This window comes from Asterias amurensis, chromosome 19 (assembly GCF_032118995.1).
Source record: "Asterias amurensis chromosome 19, ASM3211899v1".
NCBI lineage: Eukaryota > Metazoa > Echinodermata > Asteroidea > Forcipulatida > Asteriidae > Asterias > Asterias amurensis.
Window position 1 is genome coordinate 12,785,338 of NC_092666.1, and position 24,800 is coordinate 12,810,137.

The 24,800-nt window shown below is 38.1% G+C and overlaps 2 protein-coding genes across 2 annotated transcripts in view; both read right to left on the reverse strand.

The window, feature by feature from the left end:
• LOC139951346 (hemicentin-2-like) overlaps nucleotides 1-16,524 on the reverse strand; it is a 37,332-nt gene extending 20,808 nt beyond the window's left edge. Inside the window, exons 1-9 of the mRNA XM_071950196.1 lie at nucleotides 16,213-16,524; nucleotides 13,175-13,320; nucleotides 10,926-11,076; nucleotides 9,097-9,276; nucleotides 7,400-7,492; nucleotides 5,543-5,667; nucleotides 3,537-3,714; nucleotides 2,552-2,676; nucleotides 646-802 (exon numbers count right to left, since the gene is read on the reverse strand). Coding sequence (XP_071806297.1) covers nucleotides 646-802; nucleotides 2,552-2,676; nucleotides 3,537-3,714; nucleotides 5,543-5,667; nucleotides 7,400-7,492; nucleotides 9,097-9,276; nucleotides 10,926-11,076; nucleotides 13,175-13,320; nucleotides 16,213-16,288 — 1,231 coding nt within the window. The 5' untranslated portion in view covers nucleotides 16,289-16,524. The remainder of the gene's footprint in view (nucleotides 1-645; nucleotides 803-2,551; nucleotides 2,677-3,536; nucleotides 3,715-5,542; nucleotides 5,668-7,399; nucleotides 7,493-9,096; nucleotides 9,277-10,925; nucleotides 11,077-13,174; nucleotides 13,321-16,212) is intronic.
• Nucleotides 16,525-17,634: 1,110 nt separating this feature from the next.
• Nucleotides 17,635-22,772, reverse strand: LOC139951388 (pterin-4-alpha-carbinolamine dehydratase-like). The gene is made up of 3 exons (XM_071950267.1): nucleotides 22,638-22,772; nucleotides 21,450-21,587; nucleotides 17,635-18,746 (listed from the first exon to the last, which is right to left on the reverse strand). Exons 1-3 carry the CDS (start codon nucleotides 22,674-22,676, stop codon nucleotides 18,573-18,575), a joined length of 351 nt encoding a protein of 116 aa, XP_071806368.1. The 5' UTR covers nucleotides 22,677-22,772; the 3' UTR covers nucleotides 17,635-18,572.
• Between the last annotated feature and the right edge of the window lie 2,028 nt (nucleotides 22,773-24,800).

The window sequence follows — 24,800 nt, forward strand, 5'->3', positions numbered from 1 at the left end:
AAACACGTAAATATTTGGGGGGTTTTTATGAAAATAAAGGCACGACGGCCCTTTTTTTTTTAAGAAGAAAAAAGGAAAAAAGGGCACGGCAATTATGGCCGTGAAAAGCGGAAATTTTTTAAGGGCATCACGGCCAGTTGGAAGGGCATCGACGGCCATGGCCGTCGTGGCTGTCGTGTAATTCCAGGCCTGGAATTCTGTGACAACAAAATCTCCAAGAATATTACCTGGGTGGGATTGAACCCACTACCTTTGTCATTTTAGACCAGGTTTCATACCACCAGTGGCTGACCCAGGGTTACCCCTTCACAGTCTGTAAGTACGTTAAGCATGTATCATGCCCATTGAACCTGGCTGCATGACTTAATAACCAGAAGTAAATGAAATGTACAACCTGGGAAGGGGATGCAACTTTTTATGTCAATTCATTAAGTCATAAAATAGACTGATATGGTATTTATTTTTGAGTTAAAGTTTGCAAAGGGCACATCCATTGGAAACTATTAGAGTGTGTATAAGAAGCTATTGAAGGGGCACCAAGGCAAAGACTAACATGACTAAGGGCAACAGAGGCACGGGCCTCTGTGTAATTCCAGGCCTGACTGACAATATTTGAATGTCATGAACTTCTCATTTACTACTCACCAGTAACGACTATTGTGAAGGATTTTGAGAACGCTTCTCCCACCTCGTTGACGGCACGGCATTGATATAGACCAGCATCAGATCCAATGACCTCTTTTACCCTCAGGTAGCCATCCCAACCCTCCTGGAAATGGGTCTCAGCTACTCTGGAGATTGGCTGTAAGAGGGGGGAAGGATGGAGGTGAAGGAACATTCATAAATACCTCAGTTTCACTATTCCTATTGGTGGAGAGCGCGTCACGTGGGTGTGTATAAACCTTTGTTTATGACCAGTGAAAAGTGTTGAAACATGGGCGTGACACGCGAGTTTGCACCTGTGCTTATAAGACAGTTTCTTCATTCCTATAGACTGTGCAAGTCTCGCGCGGATTTGAACTTCCGGGACCATTGTGGTCCCAACCTTATGGAGTTTTACGTTGGGGAGATTTTGTTTCGCCCATTACTTTAGTTTAATGTAGTTTATGACCATAAAAATGACATATGTTGTTAAAAATGTAATACTAATTAACATCATATGAAAAAGTAAAAATAAAGTCATCATAATAACGAAGAAAAACCGATATTTAAACTTGACCTCAGGTCAGGTTACTTGGTAAAAATTAAGAATTTGTGCCCATCTCCGATCACGAAACTTACGAGACGCTTGTTTTGGTCGCGCGGGGTGAAAAGCCTTTTCATTGGTCATTTAGGCGTCGGCTTCGGTCGGCTTCCTCTTTAAACTGCATCACGCATTTATCTAACGCCCTTGCGACCATCGTGCGTCCGCGTATAAACCAGCTTTTAGTAGTTTCACATTCGGGCGTAGATTTACAAAAGGGGTTTCAAAAAATTTAAGATCAAACAAACATCCTTGTCCCAGAGTTTTACTTTTGTCAATAAATAGATTTTAACCGATAATTGTGTATTTGTTTAAAAAGCTAAAACTAATTTCAACAAGCTCTATAGGGTATTTTTGTTGTTCAGATTCGGCACTAAGAATAAATTAAAGCAAAGATTTGATTCATAAACAAATAAAGTTCTTCAGTTGTCGTGTTTTCTCGCTCCGGTGCGCGCGAGACTTGCACAGTCTATTGGTCGAGAGCAACGGCCGAGACAGTTGTGCCACATCACGCGATACGCAAGCACGCACAGCATTCCCTTATAAGGAGTTGTTTACCCGAAGGCCTTGACTGGGCCTTACCATTTCATAGCTGGAGGGGTGTTGTGTTTAAAAAAATCATTGACAAACTTTAATTTTTGCATTTATTTTACTTTTTGAGGCCAAGGCCTGGTTCTTGATAATTTACCTTGACTTTGTTTCGGTAAAATTATCAAGAACCAGGCCTCGTTGGGATTAAACCACTAGTTGAAAACCTCTTCACCACACATTGATTCCCTTAATTGTGCTCAGAGGTACTTGACACTAATGGTAATTACTCAAAATATTTGTTAGCATAAAAACATATTTGGTAACAAGTAATAGAGAGCTGTTGATAGTAAGCACTGTGAAAAACTGCTAGCTGCGAAGTAGCGTAGTTTTTTAGATGGAGATAATTTTGCACTAAAACTTGAATCTGAGGCCCTTTTTGAAACCACGGCTTTGGCTCAAGAATCTGCTAAGGCTAGCTTGGCCCCGCGGTTTTGACAATATTGCGCTTGCTTTGCGTATAGGTGCTCAGGGCTTCAGACGAGAGAATGAAGTATTAAGCCGATTCCAAAGCCGAAGCCGTGGATTCAAAAAAGATTCTGAGGCAATCTATTATGGTTTTATTTTCATGTTTTTTTTTAATTAATTAATGCTACAAATAATATTTGTTCAGTTATTATTTCGTTGTGGGGGGAGGGGAGGTTTAAAATAGACAGTATTTCTAGTGAAAAATAGAGAAATCACAGCCAGGAAATAAATGATATTTTGAAGTGTACTTACCCTATCATCTTTGTACCATGTGAAGGATGCCTTTGGCAGAGCATTCGCTCGACAGAGTAGAGTCATCGGCTGACCGATCTGAACTCTCAATATGGACTCAAACACTGATGTGATCACTGGTGGTACTTTAATTAAAGAGATATAAACAAATAATTTAAAAAAATCACAAATCCATTAAATAATCCACTCAGGGGAAGTAGATAAAGCAAGACAAGTTCTAAAAGATTATAAACTACCCTATTTTTGGCACTTAGAGGAACATTAAAGAAATGGTAAAAAATAAAAATCGTGAAGATCACAGATTTACATAAAACTTACATAGTCTAATGATGATGATAGTTGAAAACATCCCTTGAAATATTTTGTCTGAATTGTTATATTTGATGAGAAATAAATAATCTAACTTCGCGTTTGGAGTTTATCGCTCAGTGAGCATTGTATTCGTTTTTATTTTGGCATTGATGCAATGCAAAATTTGCTATTGGTTTTTAACTATTCTCTCGTGGCCCAGATGGCCGATGGATCTAAAACTTGTTCAGGTTTGTCAGCTTATGTATATGATGGATTACATCTGTTAGCGACTGTTGTGTCAGCAAAAACCAATTCTGTACTGTTCCTTTAAGCTGTGTAAGGGATTATGCCTACAACACAACGAAACAATCATTGCCAACTTGTGAGATATGCTAACAGTACACACAAATTTGTGTGCCTCCATAAGAGCAGGGCCCAATTGCATAGAGCTGCTAAAGTACAAACATTTGCTTAGCATGAAATTTTTGCCTTGACCAAACTTCCACGTGATTTTCAGGACAAGCAAACCAACGCTGAATACCAGTAACAAGCAACATGCAACAAATGGAAATTTAGATGGTAATCCTGTTTTTATCAAGACAAAAATTTCATGCTAGGCAAATTTTTGTGCTTAGCAGCTCTATGAAACTGGGCCAAGATCTGTCGCTCACAGTAAGCAAGCTGACTTACTTACCATAGACCACCACTTCAAAGAGATGGTTAACAGCCTGGTCGGCATTACGAGCAGAGCACGAGTATGTCCCCCGGTCGTCCAACTCAACACTCGTATACTCAATGGTCGATTTGACCACTCCGTTTACAAATGTCTCAGAGACTGTCAATAGTTGAGTGTTTATTACAGCCATGGAGTTCTATGAAGATGGAAGGTGCAAAATATCGTCAGACATTGTATAATGGAAATTGCACAGTTAGCAAAATTTACCATTTTGCAACTCTATGAAATTGGGCCCAGGTTTTGAACAGCCATTATGACCCCCTCTGACGCACGTCACACGCTGCGACTGTGCCAAGCTCACCATTTTGGTGGTCAATAGGTTTACATTTTAATCATTATAAACCATGTAAAATAAGCACTGCACTTCGCTGAAAAGCGCACAGAGTGACATTGCCCACCAGTATGGCGCATCCAAGACTATTCTGATGATGACGCCAGGTGAATTGGGTCAATAGACTACAGCTAGATGGGCATACGTACAACCCCAAAATTTAAAAATCTGATATTTTCAAAAGTTTCCCATTGATTTTTCAAAGTACCATTTCCGTGATGAAAATAGCCTTGCTAAGTTGCCATCTCAAAGATGGAAGTCCATGCCTGCATAGTAATCACAAAACTAAGTTGTTCAATTCCAAATTTTTCTTTCCAAAGTGAAGCAAATAATAATGAAAAAAAAATGGATCCAGTAAAAGTTAGAATGGTCAGTGCCTTAAAGTTCAAACCCTGCATGCTGGTCAAGTCTTTATTAAAGGGAAGGTACACGTATGGTAGTTACTCGAAACAAATATTAACTTTAAAACTGACTTGGTAACGGGCATTGGAGAGCTGTCGATAGTATAAAACATTGTGGGAAACGACTCCCTCTGAAGTAATGTAGTTTTTGAGAAAATTGTAATTTATCATGAAAAGTCTTTTATGCCCATCTGAAAGCACACAAATTTGTCCAACAAGGGTGTTTTTTCTTTCATCATTTTCTCGCAACTTCGATGACCGATTGAGCCCAAATTTTCACAGGCTCGTTATTTTATGCTTATGATGGGATACACCAAGTGAGAAGACTGGTCTTTGGCAATTCCAAACCGTGTACCTTCCCTTTAAACACGTACATTAGGCAAACTGATTGGGATAACTTGATATGCATGTTCCTCCGTAAACTGTATGGGCTACTGCTTAAAGCATCTCAATCACAGGAAACAATCATTTATCCACCCAGGGCAAGCAATCTATTTTTAAAACACTTCTTCCAAGCAGTGATATTTCCGTCAGTTGGTGTATCGCCTTTTTTTACCCAAATCTTTCCCCCGGGATGTTGGAAGAGGAAGTGAGGGGAAGTTTGGTGAACTTCATGACATATTAAAAGTCATCATGAGCTCAAAAAAACTTCTTCAAGTTCACTTTCTCTTGCAAAATTTGTGACTCACTGTCTTGTAAACTTTATTGCTCCTCACAGGCCAGGTTTTTATGCAGTTGTTTTTGTTCCCCCATTCTTGAAAGTTTGAGCAAAAGTTCTAGAGTTTTTAAAGACACTGGACACTATTGGTAGTTGTCAAAGACTAGTCTGCACAGTTGGTGTATCTCAACATATGCATAAAATTAAAAACCTGTGAAAATTTGAGCTCAATCAGCCAAAGAAGTTGCGTGATATTGATGAAAGAAAAAACACCATTGTCACACCATGGTCACACAAAGTTGTGTGCTTTCAGATGCTTGATTTCGAGACCTCAAATTCTAAATCTGAGGTCTCAAAATCAAATTTGTGGAAAATTACTTCTTTCTCGAAAACTATGTCTCTTCAGAGGGAGCCGTTTCTCACGATGTTTTATACGATCAACAGCTCCCCATTATTCGTAATCAAGGAAGGTTATATAATAATTAATGATAATAACTATTTTGAGTGCTTACCAATAGTGTCCACTGCCTTTAAATATGTACCTGGGCATAATAAACAAAGACTGACTACCTACTTTTGTCCATTCCACTGTTGGGCGAGGTGACCCTCTGACGCTACAAGTCAGCGTACCATTTTCTCCAGCAATGAAGATTGAAACAGAGTCTGGTGTCACAAGAAACTCCATTGACAGTGGCGTAACTAGACATTTTCATTTGGTGGGGCAAGTGGGGGCAAAGATTAAATTTGGGGGGGCCAAAGAAGTGCAAGATTATTATTAAATGTGTTAACTGATATATAGTTGATACACACCAATGCAGTTCTAAAACAGTCTATATAGTCAGCAGGTAACAAAAGATTGCGAAAACAACAACATCTTAGAGAACTTGTCATTTTGTATAAGATAAAACTTTTTGACTGTATAAAAGGATTAAATTACCAACTGTGGTCACCAAGTACCAACTTAGAGTTGTACACGGCATTCTCAAATAGGCTTTGTGGGTGTGTAAATACCCAAAACATAATAATATTAGGCCAAGTAAAAATAGAAAAATAGAAATGTTTAGCGTCCCCGCCCGCTTCCTTTTTACAGGACACCTCTTTTTTTTCTTAATTTTTTGTTTTTGTTTTTGTTTTGAAAAAGGGGTTATTTTAAATGATCTCAGCAAAAAAAAAAATCTGAATGTCTTGTCTGAATGCCTTGACCAAACTGTTTCATTAATGTTTTGTGTATTTCAGCAGCAGAAAAAACAGTTGATATTTGACATTCATGGCGGCCATCTTGAAATAAAAAATAAAAAGCCCCTCCTCCTTCTTTTTTTTGAAAAACCCAGACACTAAACATGTTTCTTTTTTTTACTCGGCCTTATTGTAACAAGTGTAAGCCATAAAAAAACAATACAGGATCGAAATTGTGGGTGTTTAATAATCACATTTTAGTTATGAAACGGATATTTAAAATAGGCCTACCTCTCAATTGCACCGCTTGCTTTAAAGGAGAAGAAATGGTCTAAGCAACCTTTTTCGCTGGCCATTTGTTTGCTGTTGTAAATTTCTCTGTAGTGCATCTGACCATGGAGGTAGAAATTTCTTCCTCCATGATCTGACTTTGTGTTTACGGAGCTATTGGTCTGCGTTCAGACCACCACGTATTTAACAGAACTTTGTCACATCCTGCACTCTCTGTAACCGCAAAACCACAACAAACATTTACCGCCAATACGATCGCGCGCGCGTTTCCACGCATTTTTCATGTTATAGTCCACATAGGGCCTACTGATATGAATAAAAGTTTTCCTTTTTACGACAGCATTTTATGCAGCCTTTAACGATTTATATATAAGCCCTATGTATAAGAATATACTTATCTCTGATTTCATATGGGGGGCAAGAGGGGGGCAAGGGTTCTGAGCGGGGGGGCGCCGGCCCCCCCTGCCCCCCCTCTGGTTACGCCACTGTCCATTGAAACTATGTAGGAAAGACTATAATAATGTCAATTTTCCAGCCCAAAATTATGATTTTTTCATATTTTGTAGGGTGTTGTGGCAGAGCGGGAAAGAGCACCGAACTCAAGTGAAGTTTTGTTAGAAAAATTATATCTGATTTTTGGTGTTGAACAAAGAATTGACTAGAGTGGGATTTGAACCAACGACCTCCGTGCCGGCGCTCAACCAACTGAGCTATCTAGCCCTATGTTGGCAGTGTCCCTATTGTACATAAAAAATTATATCTGTGCGTCTCCATTTCTCAAAAAGCTAAGATTCGTCAGATCATCAACAAGTTTTTTTTACAATCACTAATTATAGTGACCTTGTGCTTTTTTGTATACCAATTTTCAACAAGTTTTGGGATGGAGTAAACAAAATTTGTTGACAAACAACCTGATGGACACTCGTCTGATAGCTTCACTGAGGGCCTTATTAAACAAACCCACCTTCCATAACAAGAATTATAGGTGAACTGACAGCCATTCCGTAGGTGTTTGACGCCCTGCACTGGTAGCTGCCTTTGTCAGCGGCTTGTACATCTAAAGAAGAAATAAACAGCAATTAAAAAGTTTAAATATTGAGTTGATAGTTAAAGCCACTGCAGACAATTTCACGATTTCACAAAACGTTAGAATTAATCCTGTTACAAGTGAAGATGAGTAAATAGGATTAATCTTAAGGTTCACATGAAATAGTGCAAGGCTGGGACTTGTCCTAAGTCCTAAGATAAAGCCTGGGTTATAAGGAGTTTGGTGAAATTAACAGCAGGACAACTTTGGTAATTGTCAAAGATTAGTATTCTCACTTACTGTATCCCAACATATAGGCATAAAATAACAAATGTTTGAACCTTTGGACTAAACTGGTTATTAAAGTTGCAAACAAATAATAAAGGGAAAAACACCCTGAAAAAAATGAGTTTGCTTTTAGATGCCTCAGAAAGACCTCTTTCTCAGATTCAAATATTTGAGTGAGAAATTACCTCTTTCTCAAAAACTGCATTACTTCAGCGGGAGTCGTTTCAGTAGCTTTACAGTGCTCATTACCAAATAATTTTTTTTTATGCCAATTGAAAAATACTTTGAGTAATTACCAAACGTGTCCAGGGGTGGGTTTCACAAAGAGTTAGGACTAGTCTTATCTCGAGTTAGGACCAGTTACTCGTCCTAACTTAGGACTATCCATGCAATTTGTATATCTCCTAGGACTAGTCCTAAGTTAGGACTAGTCCTAACTCTTTGTGAAATCGACCCCTGCTCATTTAAAGGAAAGGTACACGTTTTGTTATTGTCAAAGACCAGTCTTCTCACTTGGCGAATCCCAACTTAAGAAAACCTGTGAAAATTTGAGCTAAATTGGGCATCTAAGTTGCGAGAAAATTATGAGAGAATCAACACAACCTATTTGACGAATTTGCCTTTCAGATAGGAATAAAAAACTTCTGGCTGGAAGTCTTTTATTATTTTAGTGACCAATAGCCTCTTTCTCAAAATCTATGCTACTTCAGAGGGAGCCGCATCTTACCAAATTTTATACTATGAACAACTCCTCAATTCTCGTTACCAAGTCAGTTTTAGTCAGTTAATATTTGTTTTGAGTAATTACCAAACGCGTACCTTCCCTTTAAAAGGGGTAGAGAGAGGATAAAGGCTATCATCTTAAAGCATGGCCTAGATGTTTGACCGTAAACGTTAAAGAGGAAGGGAAATGTCAAGTTCAATTTTGTTATTGACTCATTTTCCTTTAGATAAGGTCTTCATCTTCTGTGTGGGGGAAAATAATCTCATGTTACAATGGTGTCTACATTCCCATTCTGAAAACTGGCCATGAACTATTTTTTTCATTTACACCATGTAGATCTTTTCGTCAGTACACAGTTTGCAACATACTGTACTTGCATGAGGGATTAAGAATATATCTGAAAAGGCCTATTTGTTATTAATGTTGTCTCTACAGCCGATTTCACAAAACGCTTGGATTAATCCTATCTCAAGTTAGGACGAGTAACTCGTCCTAACTTAGGATGGGTTTAATGTGTCCTAACGTCTTCAGATATGAAACTGAACTCAACTTAAGCCCTTCAGATAATTCTTAAGTTTGGAAGAGTTTTGTGAAATCGATGGCTGGATTGTTGAAGAATTACCTGCAATGGTGAGGTTTCGTCCATCGATGATAAACCTTGTACTGAATTCTAGGATGACACCATCCTTTAACCAGGTGACCGTAGACAAAGGGCTACTCTCATAGGGGCAGGTAAGGACAACCGTCTGATTGAGGTCGCCTTGAATCTCCGTAATCGTTTCATTGTCAAAGACGGGTGGAACTAGAAAAGTGGAGAGGGGGAAGATACTTATTTTAAAAGATTTTTTAAAGGGGCTACGAGTAGGTACTTTTTGTAGGAAAAAAACCACAATGTCAACAGAGTTACATTAATTGGTAATTGAATTTTTTGATCAAATCGGTGTTCAAAGTAATTGTTTTGGTTTTGTGCAAAAAGAAAGATTCATTCTCCAAGTCAAACATTCATTTGTTGATTTTGATCTATTTGTTTTTTATTTTGAATGGAATGGAATAGTTCTGAGCAGGGCCCAATTTCATAGAACTGCTAAGCACAAACATTTGCTTAGCATGAAATTTCTTTCTTGATAAAAACCGGATTACCAACCAAATTTCCATTTTTTGCTTCTTGCTTGTTACTGGTATTCAGCTCTTGTTTGCTTATAAACATCTTGAAAATCATGTGAAAATTGTGTTGGTAATCCTGTCAAGGAAGAAATTTCATGCTAAGCAAATTGTTGTGCTAAGCAGCTGAATGAAATTGGGCTCAGATGATTTGATCTTTCTAGATTCCAGGTTGCAGTGTTTTGCTTGTCCACAAGCTTGTTCTAACAAGACTGATGTGAGAAAGTGCTTAATCACCTTGTAGTAGGAGATTTAGGTTATGAGTCAGTCAGATTGAGCCAGCAGAATGATGGTTCTTGGCATATAATGACAGTGTCTTATGAAGAAGATCTGAGTAAGATGGATGCAGGGTCAAGGGAGCTTTAAAGGGAATGTGTATATTTGGTTTTTGGGACCATTTGATCGTTTTAGTCCTACACACATATATTTATACAGTCATACACATACAAAAAAAACTATCAAAAAAGTAAGTTTCCCTATCTGAAACAAAAAGTCGCATCCCCTTAAGGTGATCCCCTGGCTGCCGCTTGCCAGGTTGTATCATCTTTTAGGTGTGATCCCTGGCTACACCGCAGTTAACAGTTGTATGGCTTCTGACTGGCACCATCGAAAAAAGATATTAACAAAATAGTGAAAACCACCAACATAGGGCTAGATAGCTAAGTTGGTATAGCGCCGGCACGTTAATCCAGAGGTCGTTGGTTGGAATCCCACTCTAGTCAATTTTTCTTTGTTCAACTTTTCTTTGTTCAATTTAAAAAAGTGGTAGCGTTGTTGAGATAAAAATCTAGAGTGGTTTTAGTCAAGGCTGGAAGGATTAAATTCGTAATTGGAACACACAATCTGGGATTTGTTTCTGACAAAAACGTTTCTTGGGAGATAAAAACTAATTTCTTTTTCCATGACCACATTACTTCAAAGTGAACTGATTTTCAAATTGCTTTACTATCGAAAGCAGCTGCTCTCAGTACAATGTTACCAAGTAATTTTTTACCGTGATTAGGCACTTTATCTAAACTTTTCCCGGATAACTTGCGGACAAGTTTTCCTGGAGCTAATTTGTTATCCCAGGAAAGTTCTATGGGCCATTTGTTAAAGGTTGGTTAAACAACACGCACTAAGACTGTTATCTACTGGGAGCTAGCAGTTGCTCCCAAATGGTTCCAGGAAAAACCTTTCCACAAGTTATATGGGAAAAGTTCTGATAAAGGTGCCTTATTTGTAGGAGTGGTTACCAAATAATCCCATAAAACTTTCCTTTTAAGACATTTTGTGATAAAAATAACTCACAACCAACTTCAAGATAGAATGTGCAGTTCCCTGACCCCCCAGTTGAGTCAGTAGCAATGGCGGTGAACACCCCACTGTCTGTCCTGTTGACCTGGTCAACAGTTAGCTGACCTGTGCCGGATGTCACAAAGCTAGTGCTGTTCGCATCTATCTGTGTGGAAAAAAAAAAAACCCAAAAACAAACAGTAAGCACATTTCTAAAAACTAAATAAACTTGATTCAACAACAAACACGTACCCAGTGTATTGTTGGCCTTGAGCTTGCTCTTGAAAGAGGGCACAGCAATTTCCCTCTGATAACAGGATAATGGGTAACTCTTCGAGGAAAGTTAAATTTGTTATGAAACAATGGGCACCACAGAAAAGCACAGGGCATCATGGTACTTGCCGTGGATGCCAATTGTATAAAATTGAGGTGTTATGTCTTCGTCTAAAAATATCAGAGGCGCCCTTAACTGATGAGCTGCTTGAGAAGAAAATACTGCTTCACACAAATTCTGCTAGGCAAAAACTAATACATGTAGGAACGAAAATGGTTAAAAATGGTATAATAAAAGTGTAGGACGGTATTTTAAGTTGACCCGTAACCTATTTTTGTTAGTCACAATTGTTGTACTTTGTCAAGTTAAAGCAGGTATGGAAACGGACCCAGAGCCTTCGTTCATCTGAAAGAGATTGAAGGAAATTTCTTGACCCAAACAATCTTGTATTCGCTGTCCAATTATGACGCTGAGAAATTCACTTTGTTTTTACAATTTGCTTTAATCGGGCTTTAGTCCTTAATAAAGTGTATGGCAGAAAAAAACACATTAAATTGATAAAAGTTTGACCCTATAATAGAGGCAAAAAACAGTAAATGGTGTGACATTTCAACCCTCGCTTAGAAAAATTCTCAAAGCTAAGAACAAAAAGGGAAAGAAGAAAAACAAATCTACAAGTACAAGGAGTCACACCCACTCTTGCCATCATCAAAAACTTCATTCTCAAAAAAAAAAAAGATTTGTTTTTACATGGGTGTGGGTGTATAACTTTGCCCCCTCATTTCCCATTATTCCGATGACCTACTGATGACACAAAATATGATGTCACTTAAACATTGATCGAGAGGGGTATAGGGTAGTACGTCTACCATGAGACAGGATATGCAACGTTAGTCACCATCTCCTAACCAGTCATTTCCATGAAGGTCACAAACTGCTAAGGGACTGTTGGAGGTCGGTTCAAGTAGTTTGGAGTTCTTGAATGATTCTTTGGTTTTAAAGACCTGCTTGAACAAAAATGTCAACTTGTGAACTTTGCTGAATTTCATTTAAAAGGTTTCAATCAATAAGGAAATCGAGTCATATGACTATACATAGATTTTACTGGTGTAAAAAAACAATAATTTAGAATACACTTATCATGCGCTTTTCTGAAAGATTCGCGAAAGGCTCCGTTATGTCATAGTTGGAAGCTCCAATTTGTATAGCTGCTTTGTTGCAGCGTAGAGGTACATAACAAAGCAAAATCCCAAGCAGGGTGTCAAAGCATTGTCAATTTGACGGGCGCCGTCAACGGCAGAAGTGTTTCTAGTTTGTCAAAACCTTCGGGTTGGGGCCTGATTTTTTAATCGATAATTACGAATAAATTACAAAGTGTACCAAATATTATCAAAATTACATTGAAATGGTGAATAAACGAATTATAAACAAGTTAAAAACGCATTTCTGTTAACAACATTCTGCTCAAGTAGAACATTAGGACTTGCCTGTAACCTTAATCTCATATATAGCACAATAGTTATGTGCTTACTTAGCTACTTATGATATTGGGTCCTGGCCTTAGAGACTTTGAGACTAATTACCACTATTAAGGACCTTACCAGTGTAGCCCTGTCAGCATTATTAGGCAAGTAGAACCCCTCGAAAGTGACTGGTCTGATGAAAGCGTATAATAATAGTTATAGGATTTGAGGCATTGCATGGTGAGGTATCAATGTATATTTGGTTTGCGGTAACACGTTGTGTGTATACTACTTGCCAGGTAGAGTTGTTCTTAGAGAACCGTCTTACTTTATTCTACTGCCGCAGAGTAACAAATTGGAGGTTCGGGAGACCTCTCAGTTCTGAAAAGAACTGTCCTGCTTTTTAACTAGTACCTGGGCGGATGGTATAGAAAATGGACTGGTCTACTACTTTAGCTTATTGGACCATAATTAACTGTACTGCCGCAGAGTCAGTTCTGAATTCTACTTTTGTAGAAGGACCTTACCGGAGTAGCCATGTCAGCATCATTAGGCAAGTAGAACCACTCGAAAATGACTGGTCTAACAGCCCATCTCTGTACTGGACATGTCATTTCAACATTCGGAGTGCCTTGGAGAATTGTCATCCTTCTCTGAGGATCTACTGTGATACCTGGGATTAAAATATAAATAAATGGATAAATAAAAATGACAGCGGTTAGAATTATCATAAACTTACTGATTTGGGCTTTCAAGATTTTTTTTCTTTTGGGGTTTTTATTTATATTTTAATTTGTACCAGTCGTGTATTGGCTTTTATTTATTAAATTTTCATTGGTGGGGAGTTCACTGAAAATTGGTATTGAAAATCTCACTTTGCCTTTTATAAAAATGTCTTTCTTGTGTATTCTGAAACTGCTTGCCTAATAAGCCTTGTATCTGTTTGTACTTGTTTTATGCCTCTGAAGAAGGTCCGGTTTGGACTGAAAGCTAAGGCCACCTACCCTATTCATTATTACAAGTATTTAACTATAATTTTTTATTTAGGGGGGGGGGTAGGCATACTCATTTATTTTTTAACTAGATTTGTTCAATTTATTTAATTATTTATTTACAAAATGCTATGCAAAACATATCAGTCACTACTCAAAAATCCCCTGTGTGAGTGTGACTCAAATAGCAATCACCCGTCGTGTGCATAAAACTTGTTCAGTATTAGTATTTTGCTATGCCAAATTGCTGGACGAAATCATCCGTAATGTAAATTGTGAGAGCTAAAACAGGATGTCTAAATGCAAAAAAAAGGTATCAAAATCCAGCCAGGCACCCCTCTGGCAAATACATGTACAGGTTTCTGGTTCTGGTGAATGACAGCACAATTACCACATATCGGGATGGTACACATGTAGGAGACACTGAGCAGCAATAATTTACATAAAATGGGCTTCCGTGTAAGGATGATCCATAGCTTGAAGCTTACTTTTAAAAATAGTAATAGTTGGTGCGTTGCCAATATTTAGTTTGTAGTTTGTTTCATTCTGCCAAATGATCTTGGGAGGAGAAGTGTACAAGTAGCAGTAGGTGACCTAGACTTGATTCAAGTCTTATAGCAGTTATTCTTCTGCATCTCAGCCACGAAAAATGCCTAGCTATCATGCACGCTAACTCCCAATCGTAGGCTGAATGATGAAGGTTGATCGCAAGAGGGCATTGTTGTAGCGGCTATCAGGACGACTAAAAGTCACGATCAAAGACTTGGAACCAAGTCCATTGGTGACCATAAAAAACCAAGTCTACAGGTGACCATGTAATGCGACATTGCTGAAGTATTGTGGTTTCATAGTAGAGGGGGTGCATTGGGGAGGAAGTTCACAATCTGTTGCTAAGGCCACTCATTTCCTTGGCGGCTTTCCATAAAAAAATGCTATGCAAGAGTTGTGTGTTACACAAGTATGGGCCTACACCCCTAAATGTGTGCAACAGTTGTTCGGAGAGTGAGTGATTGTGTGGGCCTATAAACCACGCTAGGGGAATTTTAGGCTTGAAGTGTGTCCCTGACGACTTGTTCCAGTAGTATGGTAAATCTTGTAAATGTGATGACGTATTAACAAGCAAAACAATTTTGTATCACCACAGGATGAAGGGTGTTCTACATGTCATGACACTGATATTTGAGAATTTCGTCCAACATGTGTCAACTTATTGTTAATGTTTGTAATATTTTCTTTTAAGAATAATGGTTTTGAATATTTGTCACGTGTTTATGTTACGTACAACTCAACTGAACTGAACTGAACTATATTTTTAATGAAAACTAAGTACCTAACCTAGTAGGAGACAAACAAATGTTTGTAACTACACACAATTTGTCTGAAGTTTACTCGCGTGTACTGTACTAAAACTGCACTATAATACTTAGTGCAGTTTGGCATGTCGTTGGTGAGGTGGTAATGTGGTATTAATTATCCTTAAAATTTCAAACAGCAAACATGTCAATAAAGCAACAATAAAAAATGATTTGTTTGGAATTTGGGATTATATCATCATGCAAAAAAGTGTAGACTAGTAATGTCCAATGAGACAAGACAAATTACTGAACAAGGTAAATTTTATTTTTTTATCGTTAAAATTATTAAAGGAACACGTTGCCTTGGATCGGACGAGTTTGTCTATGAAAAGCGTTTGAAACCATTTGTCATGAAATGCATATGGTTAGAAAGATCTTTTGAATGTAGAATATAATGATCCACACAAGTATCAGTCGAAATTGAACGCTTTTCATCTTACGTCGCGAACTAACACGGTCGGCCATTTATGGGAGTCAAATTTTTGACCCCCATAAATGGCCGACCATGTTTGTCGACGAGGTAAAACGAAAACCACACAATTTCGAGGCATATCTGTGTAGATCATTGTATTCTATTTTAACAACATCTTTCTAACCATACCGATTTTATAACAAACAGTTCATAGCGCTTTACAAAGACCAACTCGACCGACCCCAGGCAACGTGTTCCTTTAATAAATAATATTTAGCAATTTTTTTGTATTCCCCCTTCAAACTTCAGTCGTCGTTGTGAGGTAACTATTATGTCACTTGAGTTTTACTTACCCATTTTGGAAGTTAATAAGTTTTTATATTAAACAATAAATAATAATAAAGCTGTGACCTGGTGACTGGGCTGGGTGCGCCATGATGTGTCTGTGGGGAGGCTGTGTTGTCAGGTTGTTATAAACTTTGGGCTTGGCAGAACTTTCAGTTTTCCCATCCCATTAACATTAATTAATAGTGTAGGCCTAGGCCTAAAACTGCAACTTTAGACTAGGCCTTATTCGTAAATCTCTTCCGAGTTTAATTACAATAAACACTGCTTTAAATCTCACAAAAATATTTTTAAGCTAGAGAAATTACACTGTGCATGTGGGTGTGTTGCGTTCTCCGCCCCTTTCCTACCTACACTACAGCAGTTGGGCGTTGGTTTACCGTACATCGTATCGTCGTTGAAGTTTAAATAAAAAAAAACCCGGACTAAAAATCAGTCGGTTTGTCACTCAAAATTCTTACCTTCCGTTGCCATAAATCCACAAAACACCCACAACAGGCTAAGCTCCACGATCAAACACATCCTTTTCGTCCACATCTTGTTCAAAACTATTCCAGAAAATCTAAAAGATACCCTAACAAACAAACTTCCCGACTACAAAACGGAGAATATCAAAAAAGCAGACAAACATGTTCGACATGCCCTCTCAAAGTGACGTCATTCGTTAAGAACTTTCTGACGATGACGTAATTTCCGTGCGAGTCATCGCTATTTCCCATTGGCCAAAAGTAATTAATACCCACACGTCCAATATTCGCCTGGTGGCGCTCTATAACTTTTGTTTGCCATAAATCTCGTGCCGCATAATACAAAATAATTGTTGATCGTCCTTTTCTTTTTGCGGATGGGGGAGGGAGGTTTTTTTTTTCTTTCTTTTTCTTTTTAAAGTTTTGTTGACATGCCAATTATGAAATCAAGAATAAAGAAATCATCACAATCACTAAAAAACAGAGGGTTTGTTTGTTTTCAATAGCTTTGTCAAACAAATTTAACTCCCAGATGACATTTTCTGAATTTTTTTTTCAAACAACCAAGCACATTAAGCCCAAGTAAATACTTGAAGAACTGTTCTTGCTTTGCCAACATGAATGAAAACCTTCTTTAAACATCTTTTCAAACCTGTTCATTTTGAAAAAAGTATCGGCTTAAAAATCTGGGCAGTAAATGTTTTTTTATGATGAAAAAAAATGGGGCCGGGGTTTGTTGAACGGTCGGGCGGGGACGATTTCCAATTTTTTGTTTTATGTGGCCTAAGGGAATACACAATGTAAAATCGTTTCCCCCATACAGAAACGTTCCTAAGAATGAAATGTCCTTTTGAATCCCTCTCTCTGAAACCACATTCCGTTCAAAGGAATTGTTTCTCAAAATGATGAACATTATCAATAGTTACAGTGTTTCGCACCAAATAGGTTTTACGGTCATTAATTTTTTGAGTAATTACCAAAGTTATACCCTCCCTTAAAAAGCAGTATTGATTTAACAATAATCTGATTTGGCAGAAAATTGGCCGGATACAGTGACAAAATGGTGCATGTGATTTGGTATTTTGGCTAGCAGGGCTGTATGCTGCGTTTTTGAAATGGCAAGGGCACCAAGGCATTTTCTCTTTAGCAAAGGCCACCCTATGAGGAAATTGTAAATTTCTACTTGTGCATTTTAAGGGCACCAAGGCAATGGCAAGGGGCAACAGAGGCAATCGCCTCCGTTGCCTCCATGAAGTATCAGGCCTGGGCTAGTGACCTTATTCTGGTTAGCATAATGTTGTTGTCCTGACCTACTTTTGTACTAAAAGCAGCTCTGTTAAATAGGGCACAGATTACTAGATCACAAAATCGAAGTTTAATTTACTTGAACTAAAAAAACGCTTGTACATACTCAAATTTCCTGAGTGATTAAGCAGGGTAGTTTTAATTCACAATGCAGACATTCATGTTTTACATACATTTGTAGTGATATAATGTTTTCCTGGAAAATAGCATCAAATTTCAGATACGAAACTTAAATATTGGTACAAGTAGATTTTTTTTTTTTTTTTTTTACCTAATTTGTCTTCTTACTCTTCAATGCTAGAATATGAACCAGTGTTAATTAATTAACAGATATTAAATTTGCATCAGGGATAAAGAATATTCATTTAGGGTTAATTATATGCAGAGTTGACACTTAAAGTTACCATCAACACTTTATAATGATGTATTGCTTTTCAATTGTTTTCGTCTTGCATGATATTTGACCATTAATTTTGACAAAACAAATAAAATATATAATAATAAAACTTGTATTGCATACAACGGGCTGGACTAAATAATGACCTCAATCTTCAAGCTATTAAACCATAATCTTAAAGATTTGTTTAATGTTAAATTACAGATCAGATTAAAGTTAAAATAACAATAATATTCTGCCACTTTGTTAAATTCCAGATCTGATAGTGAACCCTTTGCATTGTCTATCCACACCTAAACTTCTTTGGAAAAAATATTTCCTTGTTTTAAGAAGGGACAACATCCTCCATAAAATTGGAGGGCTTGATATTTTCTTTCTTAGCCGTTTTTTTTTTTTTTTTTTTAACTCAAAGCTACTTTCCTAAGTCTAGTATCAAACCCTTAGATTGTCTAGATCAACATAAAACTTTGCTGAGCTACAAGCCCAGTGCTCTTGTGGATTTCCCCAAATCCAAGCCTTGCTTATCACACAGAAAAAAGACAACTTGTCAATGTTTTCTTTCTATGACAGCCACCTTTTAAAAATAAAGCTAAAACCATTTGGATTATCTAGATCCAGATGAAAACTTTGCTGAAAACTACATTTCTCTGTTTTAAGAAGACACAACATTCTCCATAAAATTAGCCAGCTTGATGTCTTTCTCCGAGAGTCCGCTGACATCGTGGGTACTCAACGTGATATCCACTTTGTTGTAGACGTTAAACCACTCAGGATGATGGTCCATCTTCTCGGCTTGGAGGGCGACTCGACTCATGAATCCAAATGCCTGAGTTGGAAGGCAAAAGATTTGGATGAGAATTTTGTTGCTCAAGATGTTTTGTTTTTGTTTTGCAAGCTTGTAGTTCAATAAAATTTGCATTGGGAATAAAGAATAATAGTTGGTTTGCCCTTAAAGGCAGTGGACACTATTGGTTATTACTCAAAATAATTATTAGCATAAAAACTTATTTCGTAATGAGTAATGGGAGCTGTTGATGGCAAAAAAACACTGTGAGAAACGGCTCCTTCTGAAGTAACAAAGTTTTCAAGAAAGGTGTAATTTTCCAGGAATTTCGAGACCTCAGATTTAGAATTTGAGGTCTCGAAATCAAGCATCTGAAAGAACACAACTTCGTGTGACAAGATAGTTTTTTCTTTCATTATTACCTCGCAACTCCGATGGTCGATTGAGCTCAAGTTTTCACATGTTGCTTATTTTATGCATATGTTGAGATACACAAAGTGAGAAGACTGGGCAATGACAATTACCGAAGGTGTCCAGTGTCTTTAACTTTTTTGATGACCAGCCAGCAGGACCAGTAAGCTTGTCATTTTTAGTCTGACAAATTTTTCACTAGTCAATGTTTCCAATGAAAAAGGGTTGCTTTTCAACACGGAAGTAATTTTCCACGAATATGATTTCGCGACCTTAGATTTAGAATTTGAGGTCTCAAAATCAAGCATCTGAAAGAACACAACTTCGTGTGACAACTGACAAGGTTGTGTTTTCTTTCATTATTATCTCGCAACTTCGACGACCGATTGAGCTCAAGTTTCCAGTAAGCTTGTCATTTTTAGTATGACGGATTTTTCACTAGTCAATGTTTCAAATGAAAAAGTGTTGCTTTTCAAAACTGAACTAATCAGTCGGACCACTTGAAGAGAATCCGGTCTGGTCATCATTAGTTTTAACCTGCCACTTGGCCAGCGGACCACTGTGAGGGAGAACGCTGAGTACTTTCCCGAGTCCAGAGACTTAATTTACATGCATATTAATCAGGTGGGATTCGGACCCACAACCTGTGCCTAATTGCATTCATACCCACTTTTCAATATTGCATGCATAATACCTTAATGACAGCCTGAACTGTGATTGTGAACACTTAAAGACAGTGGACACTATTGGTAATTGTCAAAGACCAGTCTTCTCACTTGGTGTATCTCAACATATACATAAAATAACAAACCTGTGAAAATTTGAGCTCAATCGATCGTCGAAGTTGCGAGATAATAGTGAAAGAAAAAACACCCTTGTCACCTGAAGTTGTGTGCTTTTAGATGGTTGATTTCGAGACCTCAAATTCTAAACTTGAGGTTTTCGAAATCAAATTTGTGGAAAAATACTTCTCGAAAACTATGTCACTTCAGAGGGAGCCGTTTCTCACAATGATTTATACCATCAACCTCTCCCTATTACTCATTACCAAGTAAAGTTTGATGCTAATAATTATTTTGAGTAATTATCAATAGTGTCCACTGCCTTCAAAATAGGGGCTCAAAGGTCAACTTCAGTTTTGTGATTTGTCACCATTTTCATTTATAAGGACTCTATCGGAAAATGAGTGCATCACAACACTGAACTTGACCTTGAACCCATCTTTAACATCATGGCCAAATTTCATAGAGCTGCGGAAAGCAGAATATGTTGCTAACCAGTTTTTGCCTTGCAGAAATGAGCAGTGATACCAGTCACAAATTCTACAGGTGACATGGTAGTTTAGCTGGTAACCTTTTTCTGGTAAGCATAACTTTGATTGCTCAGCTACTTTTTGTCCTTAACAGCTCTATGAAATTGGGCCCTGAGTCAATTTCACAAAGATAGTCCTAACTTACGACTAGTCCTAGAACTCTTTATGAGTTATCAAACACTTAACAATGCTTAACGACACTGGACACTATTGGTAATTGTCGAAGACTAGTCTTCACAGTTGGAGTATCTCTCAACATAATATCCACAAAATAACAAACCTGTGAAAATTTGAACTCAATTGGTCGTTGAGATAATAATGGAAGAAAAAACACCATTGTCACACAAAGTTGTGTGCTTTCAGATGCTTACTTCAGAGAGAGCTGCTTCTCACAATGTTTTATACTATCAATAGCTCTCCATTGCTCGTTACCAAGTAAGTTTTTATGCTAACAATTATTTTGAGTAATTACCAATAGTGTCCACTGCCTTTAAATAAGATTAGTAGTAACTCCTTGTGAAATCCACCCCTGGCGAGGTTAATAATAATAATAATAAAACCATTCTTATATAGCGCATATCACCGTGAGGTCCCTATGCGCTGTAAAAGGAAATCAACAACTATTGTACAAAGTAAACAAACATGTTTTCAACCGGGTTTTGAATTGTTCTGATGTCTCAGCCTGTTTAACAACCTCTGGAAGACTGTTCCATAACTGAACTGCTGCATATTGGAAAGAGCGGGAACCGTACGACTTGGTTTTGATAACTGGGGGGGGGGGGGTCAGAAGGGATTTATTTGAAGATCGCAGATTCCTGGTTGTTTTGTAGCTTTGAAGATAAACAGGGGCAATACCATGGATACATTGATAAGTCAGAACCAAAACTTTAAAATCGATTCTAGCCCGTATTGGTAGCCAATGTAGATCCTTAAGAATGGGTGTGATGGATTCCCGAGTGCGAGTTCTGGTGACAAGTCTGGCCGCTGAATTTTGTTACACTTTGAATGACTGAATGTTTTACCTGGTTGAAGTTCTTGAACATGAAGACTTTTTGGATGGCGTCTCGTCCTTCCACTTCTTTCCATCCAGCGGTCTGGAGCGAGGCGAGCTTCTGAGCTTTATCGTCAGCACTCAGCTTCATCTGCTTAGCTTCAGTTGCCTGCGAGAAAAAAACAACACAGATAAATCTTTGTTAATATTAATATTAATAATTTGAGAGGCTAATCATCCTTACTCACAGCTAAGACACACTGATCTAGCTTGTTGTAGCTACCCGGCCGTTGCCGAAGTCGCCGTTTTGGACACGGCCAAAATGCGTAGGGGGCGACGGTTGAATTACATTCAAATGCAGAGTTGTCGTGAGCTGTCGGTGTTTAGATTAGATTAGTGCGACTGGTGGAAAAGTTTCAGTATGGCGCCACCACTTTTTCATTCGATATGAAATATTATAGTATGTATTTATCTCAATTAGATTAACCCTTTATGTAAAAATGAGTGAAAAAGTGATGGCGCCATATGGAAAGTCATCCGTGGCGACCATTCAAACATCAACGTCAACGCCAACCACGACTTAAGTTAAATAATACAGCCACCAGGCAATCTCGGTGGTCTAGTTGGTATGACACTGCTCTAGAATTGCAAAGGTCGTGGGTTCAAATCCCACCCGAGTAAAATGCCTGTGATTTTTTTCACAGGACTCGGGAAAGTACAGAGCATACAGTGCTAAACACATCGGTGTATGGGTAAAAATCGAAAATTAATATTCTTTATACCCGATGCAAATTCAACATCTATTAAATCGTTTGCAGTACCCGCTGCTAAAACATATGATTCGAACTGCCTCTAGCTACCGGGCAATCTCGGTGGTCTAGTTGGTATGATACTGCTCTAGAATTGCAAAGGTCGTGGGTTCGAATCCCACCCGAGTAAAATGCCTGTGATTTTTTTCACAGGACTCGGGAAAGTACTGAGTATACAGTGCTACACACATCGGTGTATATGGGTAAAAATCAAAAATTAATATTCTTTATCAGTTTATCCCCGATGCAAATTTAACATCTATTAAATACAAATATAACATATATTCCGAGGTCAGACCATACACAATGATTACGTAAAATGGACATGTTCAATATGCTTATTCTAAACTTATTTTATGACTCAAATTCCAACAAATATCTACAAAAAACAAGGGATAAAATCACGTTACCATTGTGCGAAATATCTGCCGTACAAGTGAAAGTCGCATGTTGTATTGTTCAATAAGTCAGATACCTTGCATATTGAGGACGTTCTGCTCGTTCATAATGTGCAGTCACTTGCCTCATTGCAGAGGGTGTCAGACCACTTGCCCGCGAGTGTTGACAAAACAAATCACGCCCTCCATTGGCGAATAATAGTTATAGCTATTTTTATTTTATTTTAGTGTGGATTGACATTGAACATCATCACCGAAGTAAAAAATAACTCAAAAATATAAGCTACAAATACATACAGTGCATTTTGCTTAAAAAGGATAAAAGTTTAACCAATTAGGTATGCTTTTGGTATAAAACATTGCTGAAACTTTATCATTCAAAATGAGTTATGTAGCCTAACTTGTGATTAATTTTATAAAAATGTGACGGGGGGGGGGGGGGGGGGTGGGGGGTGTATGCGAGCCCGAAGCCTTCGGGGCGTGCACGGGTTCCCACGGGCCAATTTCACAAAGAGCTGAGATCTTCACAAATCAATCGTAGTTGCTAAGAAATGTGTGATGTTACAAAGGTTAAACTGAAAATTTGTCTTGCGTTAAATTTGATTGCTTTGTGAAATCAGCCCATGGTTTGAATTTGCTGTTTTTTTTTTTTGTTTTTTTTTTTTGTTTTGCATGCTATGGGGGTGATGCACTCTGAGGTTATCCCTGGAGCTAGCGGCCATTTTAAATAAATTTAGTTATGATTATTCAAACGGTGTCGTTCCTATGTTACACCTCTCGGGTGATAGTTGTAATACCAGGCAAGTTGTTACGGTAATTATATTGTCCCAGGGAATTCTGACAGCCGGAAATTCTGTCCCCCAAACGGAAAAATTAACATTGGTCAAGAAGGATGGTTCAAAAGAGGGCGCTATCAGAAGAAGTTTGTACACAATTTGCAATTAATGGCATGGGGGGGGGGAGACACCGAATCTCCGGGATAAAAATCTCCTGCCACACCCTCCCCTATTTTATGGGTATCCACAATAATGACACATTAGTTTGTACACAAACGCTTGGACCATGTAACACTAAAAACATCCTCCGACCCCACCCCCTCCCCACCCACCCCCGCTTAAAGTTGTTGCCCATCCCCAGCTGATGGAGCGGATACCTCGCAATGACAGCCAGCATTGAATGGGAAGCCGGAGAGGGTCCCAACGAGAATCGGGATTGTCTAATGTTTGTCAACATGACTTTAAAGACACAGGACACCTTCGGTTATTGTAATACACCAGTCTTTTTCACAAAATAACAAACCTGAGCAAATTTGAGCTCAATTGACGGTTGTCGTAGTTGCGAGATAATAATGAAAGACAAAATACCCTTGTCACACGAAGTTGTGTGCTTTCAGATGCTTGAATTCGAGACATCGAAATCAAAATTCTGAGATTTCGAAATAAAATTCAAATTAGTGAGAAATAAATTCTTTCTCGAAAACGACGTTACTTCAGAGGTTTTATAATTATCAACAGGTCTCCATTGCTTGTTACCAAGTAAGTTTTTATGCTACAAATTAGTTTGAGTACCAATAGTGTCCACTGCCCGCTTTAAATTCAAAAACAAAACCAACATAAAAAGAGGGCTTCATTGTTAGAATGCACACACTAAGAACATTCATTGCTTGCATGCAGAGCTGGGCCCAATTTCATAGAGCTGCTAAACACACCATTTGCTTAGCATAAAATTCCTCCCTCGATAAAAACAGGAATGCCAAACAAATTTCCACGTGATGTTCAGGACAAGCAAACAACAGCTGAATACCAGTAAGAAAGCAACATGAATCAAACGGAAATTTGGTTGGTAATCCTATTTTTATCAAGGTAGAAATGTCACGCTAAGCAAATTTGTGTGCTTAGCAGCTCTATGAAATTGGGCCTAGGGCGTAACAAGAAGCAGAATAAAACAAATTAAGCATTTTTACGATTTGAAATTAACCCTTCAGATTCCAATCGCAGTGTATTATTTCTCCTCCCCACTCAGGCCATGCCAGACCACACAGCTTCACAACCACTCAGCCTGCGGATAATCATCATCAACGACTGGATTGGCATAGCCTCTACTAATCACTGTAGTAACCATGGCAACCATCCACAGAACACTGAGCACCACTGTAGCGCATCACCCATCCACCCT

Excerpts from the sequence above, each read along its gene's own strand:
- LOC139951388 (XM_071950267.1), bottom strand. The coding sequence starts at position 22,676 with ATGCGACTTTCACTTGTACGGCAGATATTTCGCACAATG. Across the intron at positions 21,588-22,637 it reads GGCAGATATTTCGCACAATG|GCAACTGAAGCTAAGCAGAT; the intron begins GTAACGTGATTT and ends TTTTTCTCGCAG. Across the intron at positions 18,747-21,449 it reads TGTTCAAGAACTTCAACCAG|GCATTTGGATTCATGAGTCG; the intron begins GTAAAACATTCA and ends CTTCCAACTCAG.